The 13,199-nt window shown below is 42.0% G+C and overlaps 1 protein-coding gene across 9 annotated transcripts in view; it reads right to left on the minus strand.

The window, feature by feature from the left end:
* The window catches only part of LOC115107700 (receptor-type tyrosine-protein phosphatase kappa), a 164,249-nt gene that overhangs the window by 90,897 nt on the left and 60,153 nt on the right, over window positions 1-13,199 (minus strand). For all 9 annotated transcript variants that reach the window (XM_029631239.2, XM_065008731.1, XM_065008732.1 and 6 more), the window contains exons 4-5: window positions 5,702-5,783; window positions 2,839-2,954 (exon numbers count right to left, since the gene is read on the minus strand). In XM_029631239.2, the coding sequence (XP_029487099.1) occupies window positions 2,839-2,954; window positions 5,702-5,783 (198 nt within the window). The remainder of the gene's footprint in view (window positions 1-2,838; window positions 2,955-5,701; window positions 5,784-13,199) is intronic.

Below are 13,199 nucleotides of genomic sequence, written 5' to 3' on the forward strand. Positions count from 1 at the left end.
AGAGGTGTTTGAGTTATGAGGACACAATGCTCAGTGATATCCTGAGTGATGAATTGTACTGTGGGATAATTTTAAGGTTACTTTTTGTCAGTTGGTGTGATCCATAAACAACAGTTTGACCCGCATCCTTATAAATCAATCCAGAGGTTCAACACCATTATCCCAGAAACCCTAGACCCACTCCAATTTGCATACCCCCCCAACAGATCCATAGATGATGCAATCTCTATTGCACTCCACACGATTGTGGACTACAAGAAAAAGAGGACCGAGCACGCCCCCACTCTCATCGACAGGGCTGTAGTGGAGCAGGACGAGAGCTTAAAGTTCCTTGGTGTCCACATCACCAACAAACTAACATGGTCCACGCACATCAAGACAGTCGTGAAGAGGGCACGACAAAACCTATTGCCCCTCGGGAGACTAAAAAGATTTGGCATGGGTCCTCAGATCTTCAAAAGGTTCTACAGCTGCACCATCGAGAGCATCCTGACTGGTTGCATCACTGCCAGGTATGGCAACTGCTCGGCCTCTGACCGCAAGGCACTACAGAGGGTAGAGGTCGACCGATTAATCGGAATGGCCGATTAATTAGGGCCAATTTCAAGTTTTCATAACAAATCGGTCATTTTTGGACACCGATCATGGCCGATTACATTTCACGCCACAAGGCGACTGCGTGGCAGGCTGACTACCTGTTATGCGAGTGCAGCAAGGAGCCAAGGTAAGGCACTAGCTAGCATTAAATGCATCTTATAAAAAACAATCAATCTTAATATAATCACTAGTTAACTACACATGGTTGATGATTTTACTAGTTTATCTAGCTTGTCCTGCGTTGCATATAGTCGATGCGGTGCCTGTTAATTTATCATTGAATCACAGCCTACTTCGCCAAATGGGTGATTTAACACGCGCATTCGCGAAAAAAGCACTGTGGTTACACCAATGTGTACCTAACCATAAACATCACGCCTTTCTTAAAATCAATACACAAGTATATATTTTTAAACCTGCATATTATGTTAATATTGCCTGCTAACATGAATTTATTTTAACTAGGGAAATTGTGTCACTTCTCTTGTGTTCTGTGCAACAGAGTCAGGGTATATGCAGCAGTTTGGTCCGCCTGGCTCGTTGCGAACTGTGTGAAGACTATTTCTTCCTAACAAAGACAGCCAACTTCGCCAAACGGGGGATGATTTAACAAAAGCGCATTTGCGAAAAAAGCACAATCGTTGCATGAATGTACCTAACCATAAACATCAATGCCTTTCTTAAAATCAATACACAGAAGTACACTGCTCAAAAAAATAAAGGAAACGCTAAAATAACACATCCTAGATCTGAATGAATGAAATATTCTTATTAAAAACTTTTTTCTTTACATAGTTGAATGTGCTGACAACAAAATCACACAAAAATGATCAATGGAAATCAAATGTATCAACCCATGGAGGTCTGGATTTGGAGTCACACTCAAAATCAAAGTGGAAAAACTACAGGCTGATCCAACTTTGATGTAATGTCCTTAAAGCAATTCAAAATGAGGCTCAGTAGTGTGTGTGGCCTCCACGTGCCTGTATGACCTCCCTACAACGCCTGGGCATGCTCCTGATGAGGTGGCGGATGGTCTCCTGAGGGATCTCCTCCCAGACCTGGACTAAAGCATCCGCCAAATCCTGGACAGTCTGTGGTGCAACGTGGCGTTGGTGGATGGAGCGAGACATGATGTCCCAGATGTGCTCAATTGGATTCAGGTCTGGGGAACGGGCGGGCCTGTCCATAGCATCAATGCCTTCATCTTGCAGGAACTACTGACACACTCCAGCCACATGAGGTCTAGCATTGTCTTGCATTAGGAGGAACCCAGGGCCAACCGCACCAGCATATGGTCTCACAAGGGGTCTGAGGATCTCATCTCGGTACCTAATGGCAGTCAGGCTACCTCTGGCGAGCATATGGAGGGCTGTGTGGCCCCCCAAAGAAATGCCACCCCACACCATGACTGACCCACCGCCAAACCAGTCATGCTGGAGGATGTGCAGGCAGCAGAACGTTCTCCACGGCGTCTCCAGACTGTCACGTCTGTCACATGTGCTCAGTGTGAACCTGCTTTCATCTGTGAAGAGCACAGGGCGCCGGTGGTGAATTTGCCAATCTTGGTGTTCTCTGGCAAATGCCAAACGTCCTGCACGGTGTTGTGCTGTAAGCACAACCCCCACCTGTGGACGTCGGGCACTCATACCACCCTAATGGAGTCTGTTTCTGACTAGAGACATACCCCAAGCGACTTACAGCTGTAATCGCAGCAAAAGGTGGCGCTACAAAGTATTAACTTAAGGGGGCTGAATATTTTTGCACGCCCAATTTTTCAGTTTTTGATTTGTTAAAAAAGTTTGAAATATCCAATAAATGTCGTTCCACTTCATGATTGTGTCCCACTTGTTGTTGATTCTTCACAAAAAAATACAGTTTTATATCTTTATGTTTGAAGCCTGAAATGTGGCAAAAGGTCGCAAAGTTCAAGGGGGCCGAATACTTTCGCAAGGCACTGTATACATACTACCTCAAATAACCGGTGCCCCCACACATTGACTCTGTATCGGTACCCCCCTGTATATAGTCTCGCTATTGTTATATAACTTCTGCTTTTTAATTACTTGTTACTTTAAACTGTTATTCTTACCTGTATTTGTTTTTAAACTGCATTGTTGGTCAGGGACTCGTAAGTAAGCATTTCACTGTAAGGTCTACTGTTGTATTTGGCACATGTGACTATTAAAATTGGATTTGATCTGTACAGTGGCTAGCCCTGCTCCCAATCCCAGTCCATACCTGCAGCCACAGCCTGTTGTTCACGGTATCCCGGCCGGTGGCGATGCACTGGAAGGTGGCGTTCTGCCCGGCGTTGACTTCCACATCTCCCAGGCGCAGGAAGTGAGGCGATTTATCTATGGGGAAGAAAACAATTACAGCAGTCATAAACGCAGAGCACACGACATGATCAATGCAGCCCTGCGGTTTCCCAGCACCCCCCTTTTTCCACCATGTCAGACGGCAAGTCCTAGTAACTACCTCATCTGTCACACAAACACAGCCAGAGCTGAGTGGGTGAAGTGGTTACTGGTAAACACTTTCAATAAACATACACCGCTGCTGGGAACAGCCTGGATTATTACAATACACACTTGCACCTCAAGTCAAAAGATACTAGTGTTCTAAGAGGGCTGTGGGACAACAGGAAAAAGGAAAGGAAACCTATGTGGTCTGGAAATAAAATACCCAACAACAACATTAAACTAACATGAGAAGGATGGAGTCTTTTTTGGAAAAAAGAATATTAACAAGCAGAGTTCTGATATGGACAGCTAAATTATTCATGGTGATTTGGAAGGTTGGCAGCCCAGATGCTGCGTGGTAGTCTGGAGCGGTGCCAGCAGTAATTGAGCACACGTAACTAGGAGGAACATTTACGAAACAGCGCTAAACTCTGAACACAACAGGACCAAAACGGTTGTCTGGCTTCACACTGTTGTTAATGTCCAGGGATCCTCGTTACAGATTACCTAACGAGCCAAACGATGGCTTGGCTATTCATACTTTGAATACATTAACTATGACTTTATCAATGTATAGAGACACCTAGTTTTTCTCTCTGCAACTACAAAGACATTTAAAATTGATGCATTTAAAATGAATTATCTTTCTTCGATTTGACTTTGAGAAGGAAAACTCAGTGCCTGTAGTTGTTCTTGTATTTTTTATTAGTGTTTTGGAGTGATTCTGAATTTAATTGTATTCTATAATCAAGCAGTGAATTCAAGTCACAGCCGCAGGGTAATCCTCCAAACTACCCTGTATACTCTGGTGGAAAAACTGATTAGGGATATTTTATGCACATACCATACATACAAAGAGACAGCATCGTAGACTGCGAGAGCACTACAGTGTGAGACCGAGGCCATTGTGAAGAGAGAAGAAAAGAGGAGATAATCCAATGGACTAGTGATAGGACCTTAGAAAAAGACCCAAATATAGTGATTTAACTCATTTGACTCTAGGGACTATTGCTAAAATAGAGACTGTAAATCACTGTGTCCAATGGTTTGTCAGCTTGGGTGAGTGCTTAGCTAGTTCATTATCATCAGTGCAATGGGTGGATAGAAGCTGGGTGGTTCAGCACACACTAATTTCACACAGAGCTTAGTTAGAGATCCATCCTAGCGTCAGTGCTGCTGAAGAGCTGCAAGCTTCTCTTGAGACACGGATCAGGAAGGGGACATGGTGCAAAAGAAAATGGCATTTGCTGATTATCCCCTGTTGGTCCCAATCAAGAGCATTTGTTACTGAAGAGCAACCATGCACTTACTAGGACTATGATTGCTTTACTATAGCACTCACTAAACACTCCAAAGTAGTAAATGGTTGAATGATGGAGAGGGAAGGGTAATTATTATTTAATTATTATTGTTAAATCCAACAGAAATGACCCTCTGGAGTGACGCCATTAGCAGATTATCTCCAAATTAGCCTGGGACGTATCAGTCCCCTGAGTCAATCCACTTACCCCACTGCCAAATGAGGGGTGGCTAGTGCTCAGTACTGCTCACTGCTCAGATAATTTCTCTGGATGCAGCTGTCAATTTAAATGAATGCTGTTACTGTGGAGGCTAGGGCTGTGTCCAAAATGGCATCCTATTCCCTTTATTGTGCACTAAAAGGCTCTGGCCAAAAGTAGTGCACTATGTAGGGAATAGGGTGCCATTTGGGGTGTAACCTAGGAGGTAGCAGGACAGAATGCATGACTGGACACACTGGACTGCACCAGTCTAGTCCTCAAAGGGTGTAGGGTACCTAAACCAGCCATTTTACCCACCATTTAGAATTAACTGTCACAACTAACCATGATGGTTAGTTTTATAAAGGTTTGTTGCGCTGTTCAAAAGGATTACAGTCCTAGTTAGGAGCTCTTCTCAGTGAAGGTGAAATCACTACCCCTGTGGTTGCTGGTGCTCCTAATTGGGATATCTTTACATTATTTAATGTTAATTATTTTATCATCCTGGATAGACTATATAACTGAGGGAATTGTCAAATCCAAATATCTCAATGTTCAGGTTGGACCCCATCGATGTGTAAGAGTATGAATACAAAGCAAACAACTGTGGACACACACACACACTTAAAAAAAAATTACATTTCTTATTCAATAATGAAAAGCCTATTCTTTCTAATGGCGTCTCAGATTCTTGGCATCTGTAGAAACTGTCGGAAACATGCTTAACTGTGTCTTTGTAAAATGGTCTCTGGATGAAAATGAAGAAATCCACAAATATATTTAATGGTCAGGTTATCAGGAAGCCAGGGATGTTTTTAAGGTTAACGTTCAAGTACCTCATTGTGCTGAAGTGGGTGGAAGCCAGCTATTACAACCCATAAAGCCATGCTGAGAGAGCACAATTATCCTTTATTACACGGAAGATTCATTTATTAGTATATTTATTTATTCCCTCCTGCGCCGACACTGATGTTTTCAAATGCAGGTCAGCCCACTTTATTATCTTCCAGCAGCAAACCTTCCTCACCTCATCCTTCCCCTCTACCAGGTCACCTTCTTATCTTCATTTTCAGAGCAACAAGAAACCCATCAGCAGCAATGCAGGAGTGTCTGGTAATTACTGCCTGTGTAATGACTTACCACATGGATAGCTCAGAACCTGGATGTCATCAATCGCAATGAAGCCGGTCTTCCCGTCCGAGACCTCCGCCTCAAATATGACCTATCAGAAAGAGAGAGAGAGAGAGGATGTTAACAACGCTTATTTCCATCAAGTTTTCTCAGATTGATCCCCAATGCTCCATCATTCTGTCCAGGACACTTGTAGGTTCCGACAAGAAGCTGTTTGGTACATCCGCTGTGGGCACTTTATGGTGACGTGGGATGTGATCGTAAACTGAAATCAGTCTTGCACACAGATGGGAAAAAAGGACCAGTTTTGTGGGCAGAACATATGGTTCAGCCTTAATAGGTTGACACACAATGTAAACCCGAGTTTAACGTGTATACCTTTGTGTGAGGGCTAGCAGGCAATGTCTTACATGCATGGCAGTTTTCAATTGCTGCATCCACAATACAAATTGATGGATGGGCCTCTTCGGCCAAGTCACCAAAAATGTGGTTATTTGTTGGAATGTACCCAGCTTCTACTAAAGAAAAAGACAGAGTCCGTCACCCTTATCTGCCCTTAGGATATATCAAACTGGCTCACATGGTGCTGTTCTATTCTGGACACATAAGTATGCCTAAGTGTTGGAGGGCCAACGAGAACAAATGTACATTTCTATAAATGGTCAATTCAAAAGGTTTTGCCTCCACTTGAAGCTGATTATAGAAAATAACCCTTCAACATTGTGTGCACTTTGTTTTTCACAGAACACAACCTTAAATGAATCTTTCTTCGAATTCACAATGTACTAAATCTATTTTGAGATCTAAAGGACAATTTACAGCTGAATCCTGATCCCCTGAATTTCTAAGCATGACTTTCAGCAAGAAATAGAGAGAGACAGAATAAACATTTACAGTAATAGTTCATGCCAGCTGCAGCCTAGCTCTAGCTTAAGGATGGGCAACTTGCGGTCATGTGACGCCCCTTTTGTAAGCCTGCGTGTGAATTCCCCACCCCCCAAAAAAGGCTCAACATACTGTTTTAGTATTTAGGTATTTATTAGGATCCCCAATTAGCTAGTGCCGAGGCAGCGGCTACTCTTCCTGGGTCAAAAAGGAAACAACAAAATAAAATACATAATATATATAAATATACATACATACACTGTAGCACTACATTTACATTACAATTTAGCCATTCAGCAGACGCTCCTCATCCAGAGTGACCCACAACTAGTGTTTTCATCTTAAGATAGCCAGGCGAGACAACCACACATCACATACATAATACAATACATAATGCAAAGCAAAACACAGTCCCCGTTGTGTTGTTCTTTTTTCTGTTTTTTTCATCTGGTTTTATTGCTAGCTTGAGTTACCTGCGATGGCAGAGGGTTCCATTTAGTCATGGCTCAATTTAATACTGTATGTTTCCCAGCCCCTATTCTGGACAAGGGGACTGTGAAAAGACCTCTGGTTGCATGTCTTGTGTGATACCGATGAATGTCTGAACTGTGTGCCCACTGCTTGAACACAGTTCGGTACCTTCAGCACATCAACACCTCACACAAAGACCAACAGTGATGCAGTCAATCTCTCCTAAACTTTGAGCCAGGAATGATAAGCATGCATTTCATTGACATTCGTCCTCTGTGTACATCAAAGTGCAATACGTGCTGCTCTGTCCTGGAACAACTGCAATTTGCTGCACCTGACCACATAACTGGGCAGTATTCCAGATGCGACAAAACTAGGGCCTGTAGGACCTGTCTGCTTGACTTAGATGTCAAGAAAGCAGAGCAAGAATAGTAGAATACAAAAAGGTGCAATTTTGAAATGTGGTTTTGCATCAGTAGTTTTACTCTTATGTCAGTCACTGACAGTCACTCAATTAGCCCATGTCAGCAAAAAAAAATACGTTGATAAGTTAGCCTAGCGGCCAGCTATCTAAACTTGTAGTAATCATGGTCGAATTAGTGACGGGGGGGGGCCCATTTGTATTTGATTTGTGTTTATTATGGTTCGCCATTAGCTGCCAAAGCAGCAGCTACTCTTCCGGGGGTCTGGCAAAATTAAGGCAGTTATACAATTTAAAAAACATTACAATACATTCATAACAGATTTCACAACACACTAAGTGTGTGCCCTCAGTCCCCTAATCCACTACCACATATCTACAACACAAAATCCATGTGTACGTGTGCATATAGCGCATATGTTATCATGTGTGTATGCATGGAGTTTGTGCATGTTGGTGTTGCATCACAGTCCCCGCTGTTCCATAAGGTGAATTTGTATAACTTTTTAAAATTTGATTCTACTGCTTACATCAGTTACCTGATGTGGAATAGAGTTCCATGTAGTCATGGCTCTATGTAGTACTGTGCACCTCCCATAGTCTGTTCTGGACTTGGGGACTGTGAAGAGACCACTGGTGGTATGTCTTGTGGGGTATGCATGGGTGCTAGTCGATTAAATAGACAGCTCGGTGCTTTCAACATGTCAATACCTCTCACAAATACAAGTAGTGATGAAGTCAATCTCTCCTACACTTTGAACCAGGAGAGATTGACATGCATATTATTAATGTTTGCTCTCTGTGTACATCCAAGGGCCACCCGTGCTGCTCTCTTTTGAGCCAATTGCAAATGTCCCTTTTCGTGGCACCTGACCACCAATTTTGTTGATAGTACTGTTAAGAAGGTAGAAGGTACTGAACAAAACATATAAATGCAACATGCAACAATTTTACTGAGTTACAGTTCATATAAGGAAATAAGGAAATGTTAATTAATTAATTAGGCCCTAGCCTATGGATTTCACATGACTGAGCAGGGGCGCAGCCATGGGTGGGCATAGGCCCACCAACTGGGGAGCCAGGCCCAGCAAATCAGAATGACTTTTCCCCCACAAAAGGGCATTATTACAGACATAAATACTCCCCAGACAATCGCGAATGTGAAGAAGCCAGACGTGGAGGTCCTGGACTGGCGTGGTTACACGTGGTCTGCGGTTGTGAGGCCAGTTGGACATACTGCCAAATTCTCTAAATAAAATGATGTTGAGGCAGCTTATGGTAGAGAAATTAACATTTAGTTCCCTTGCAACAGCTCTGGCGGACATTCCTGCAGTTAGCATGCCAATTGCACGCTCCTTCAAAACTCTGTGGCACTGTGTTGTGTGACAAAACAGCACATTTTACAGTGCCTTTTATTGTCCCCAGCAAAAGGTGCACCTGTGTAATGATCATGATGTTCAAATCAGCTTCTCGATATGCCACATTAGTCAAGTGGATGGATTATCTTGGCAAAGGAAAAACATTCACTTACAGGGATGTAAACAAATTTCTGCTTAGAATTTGAGAGAAATATGATTTTTGTGTGTGTATGTCAGGGATGTTTTATTTCAACTCATAAAACATGGGACCATCATTTTACATGTTGAGTTTATATTTTTGTTCGGTATAGAATTGCAAGAAATTAATACTAAAACCTAAAAACTATTTTTTTCTCTCCTCTATCAAGACGATGGCCGCTAGATTGTTTTGCTTGCAAGGTGAGGGAAACAACATTTTGCTTAGGGTCCCCAAATGGCTAGGGCCGGCTCTGACTACATCTTGGTATGGATGTGGGGACACAGACCCGCGAGCCACTGCGCACCCCGTCCCCCATGATGAGTATTTTGTGGCCCCCATCAAAGTTGCCCATCCCTGCTCTAGCTTAAAGATGATATTTAGCTTTTAGCTGACATACATAACCTTTTAAGTGATCTCCCTCTTAATGCATACGATATTGGCTAAACAAATCTTAAGCTAGCACTTGCGATAATTCCAATACGAGGATTATGGTATACATTTTGAAGGAAGCAGTGGATCTAAGTACAGTCAGTGCAACCATGGGAATCTGCCATGACCCCCCCCCCTTCTATAGATCTACTTTCCACAACTAGTGAAAATGGACAGATGTACTGTATTCGGTTAGCAGATTATTAACTCAATACCATGATCTTATTAGAGCCTGGTCTTACAACATAGATGAACAACAACACCTATTAGTCTTTGGGGTACAAGGTGATAGAGTAGCCATTTCCAAACTACCGATTGCAATTTTCAGTTGTCACAGTAAAGAGAAGAGGCTGGACATCATTGAAAATTGAAGTTGAGAACAAACAAAAAACAAACTCTGTTGTGACACCCTGTGCTGGAGCAATTATCTTAACTGAGCTAGCTGCAACAGACTAGCCCTTATATCACCCTGCCATAAACCAGTGAGCTCTCCTCAGAGCATCAGCCCCCTGACAGCTCTTTGAAAAGAACAAACTCTGAACCCCTCCAGGTGGGGAGAAGACGGTGACATATTCACAACACAGGCTGAGGATGACAGCCAACGGAATAAAAACACTCAGAGTGGATATATGCAAATTGGTGGTTTACATTTGTTCATCCCATTTTGATTTGAGGAACTAAGGAGTTTACTCAGCAACCCGGTGATAAAGTTAAATTATCCCAAAATGTCTCCACACAATAAATCAATACAGACCAAATGAAAGTCTCTGAAAGGTGAAATACACAGCAAACTCAAATCAAATCATATTTGTCACACGCTTCGTAAACAACATTTGTCGCTGTAATCATCACATACACTGCTGCTACTGTTTAGCATCTGACACTTTAATCCTAGTTAGGCCGGACAAAGTAGAATTACTGTTTAAACGATGCCCCGCCTCACTTTTCTCCACACACCGAAAACAAAAATCAGATGTGTTCTTTTTTTTGGCCAATATATGAGTATTTTTGTTTATAATACACTGTCCGCTCTCCCAAATTGATACCCAAGAGGCCAAACAGCCTCAGATCATGTTCGAGCCTCAGATTGGATAGTGAAACACACAGGCTTGCACCTGCAGGTGACGTGCAGATGTTTCATTTCTCTCTCATGCGGTCATGGCAAATTCCTACTATTTATGTGTCCAGGTTAAACGTGGGACGTCCCTCATTATAAACAAACATTCGGTTAAATTTACATTTACATTTACATTTAAGTCATTTAGCAGACGCTCTTATCCAGAGCGACTAATTTATGGTTATGCATCATTTTCAGATCTATTAGAAGTGATTAATAGACGAAACAACAATGTAATTTAACCAATTGACTGGCCAGAGATCAGGGCATTCATCGGCAAAGAGCAGGGCAAGCTGATAGTATTTTGGACAACCAAATCGAACTCAAAATGAAATCAAGTGTGTCAGCTGTATAGTGATTTGCGATTCATAACTTACATTTTAACAGTACTACCAGTAGTAGTAGGCCAACCAATAACACCACAAAAGAATGCGTTTGAAGTGATGATTAGCCGCCGAGAACAGCTAGCATGTCCAGCAAGGTACATCGCCAGTGGCACTCACACACTTCATGTGATCAGCAGGTGGGGGCTTTTCGTGGCAGCCATACGAGACAAGGAGGATGCGGTGAGCAAAGTTACTGGGCTGGAATTTAGTCACGCCTTTTCTATATAGATTGATGCTTCTAATTGTGCATGTTTAAACAACTTTTTTTATGATTGTATTTTTTTCCAATGTTACATTAATTTGGCAGACCTAACTTGATTGACCCTCTTTCTACAAGGCCTAGTTTATGAGAGGCCTAATCATATTTGTATGAATATTTTGTTACCGCCTAGTCAATAAAGATGCATTCAGGTAATTAACTCATTATTATGTATCAACATTTTAATTCGATTACAATTATTTATTGTCAATCATTCTTCAATTTATTAAGCTATACAATTAAGTAGATTAATGAACTGATAATACAACAATACATTACTTATTTTTGTAATATAATTTTTAGGATGTATAATGTATGATAGGATGTATAATAGAATATTGCATTATGTGAATAATGTTCATTAATGTTAATGTGTGTATTAATAATAATAATCTGACTGGCCAATTGTGTGAGTCAGGGGCTGGGGCCATAGAGGGCAAAAAATATATAAATAGTATTTTTCCACAGGAGCCCACTCTCAATGTTCAAAATACACCAGAGAGCATAATGTATTCACAGAGGATCTATAGTTTATTTAAAAAAGAACTGTTGATTAAGGTATCACAAGCACATACAGGTATCTGCAAAATAAAGGAAACACCAACAAAGTGTCTTAAAAGGGTTTACCTGACCTGATGACTCCTGGCTGTCCCCAGTCCACCTGGTCATGCTGCTACTCCAGTTTCAACTGTTCTGCCAGACATGCTACCTTGTCCCGGACCAGCTATTCTCTCTCTCTCTACCGCACCTGCTGTCTCGACCTCTGAATGACCCTGCTGGTCATCTATGAACATCTTGAAGAACAACCTGGCCTTAATGGCCATGTTCTATCTCCACCCGGTACAGCCAGAAGAGGACTGGCCTCCCCTCAGAGCCTGGTTCTTCTCTAGGTTTCTTCCTAGGTTCCTGCCTTTTTAGGGAGTTTTTCCTAGCCACCATGTATACCACTTTGTGACATCTACCGATGTAAAAAGGGCCTTATAAATAATTGCCTCTAGCACTGCATCTCAGTGCTAAAGGCGTTACTACAGAACCTGGTTCGATCCCGGGCTATATCACAACAGGCCATGATCAGGAGTCCCATAGGGCGGCGCACAATTGGTCCAGCGTCGTCCGGGTTAGGGTAGGGTTTGGCCGGGACAGGCCGTCATTGTAAAATAAGAATTTGTTCTTAACAGACTTGCATAGTTAAAAAAAGGTTAAATAAAACATTTAAATACATTGATTGATTGTTGGGCAACCAATGGGCTGCCAGAACAGCTTGAATACGGCTTGGCATAGATTCTACATGTGGACCTAAACCATGCCAGGAAAATGCACCCCACACCATAATATATACTTTGTATCCCTTGTTTACTCAAGTGTTTCCTTTATTTTGACAGTTACCAGTATGCCTACAGTCGGGAAGGCTGCAGTTTGAGCAGCAGGCGAGTAAAAAATACAACTTGTTGTGTTGTGGCCATAGACATATAATCCATAGAAGGGTATTGTAACTTCTTACCCTGGTTAAATAGACTGTTAAATTTGTGTACACTAGCAATGGATGCCAGTCCTGATTTGAATGGGAACTGCCATCGATGGATTATATTTCTATGGTTGGTTGCAGTTGTTGGTTTTGCAGATAAAAAAAAAAAATAATAAATCGCAGGAAAATCATACAGTTTGGAAGCAAAAGCCTACTGCTGAAAAGAGAAGACTAATTTGTCTGCAAAACAAATCAAAGAAAACAAATCTATTTTTTTCAAATATATATATTATTTGATAACTGCAGCACTGTTTTTCAAAGTAGCTCATCTTGAGAGTCTATTGCCACGACGAGCACATCGGCCATCACAGTGAGTAGCCTATAGCTTCATCTTCATCATTAGGTGAGTCAGTGTGCCACTGGACATTTTATGTAGTAGCCTACTGTAGCCTATGACATATAACAGCCTCCACTCTTTTGGAACATTGCTGTAGGGACTTGCTTCCATTCAGCCACA

The sequence above is a fragment of the Oncorhynchus nerka genome, linkage group LG24 (assembly GCF_034236695.1).
Source record: "Oncorhynchus nerka isolate Pitt River linkage group LG24, Oner_Uvic_2.0, whole genome shotgun sequence".
NCBI lineage: Eukaryota > Metazoa > Chordata > Actinopteri > Salmoniformes > Salmonidae > Oncorhynchus > Oncorhynchus nerka.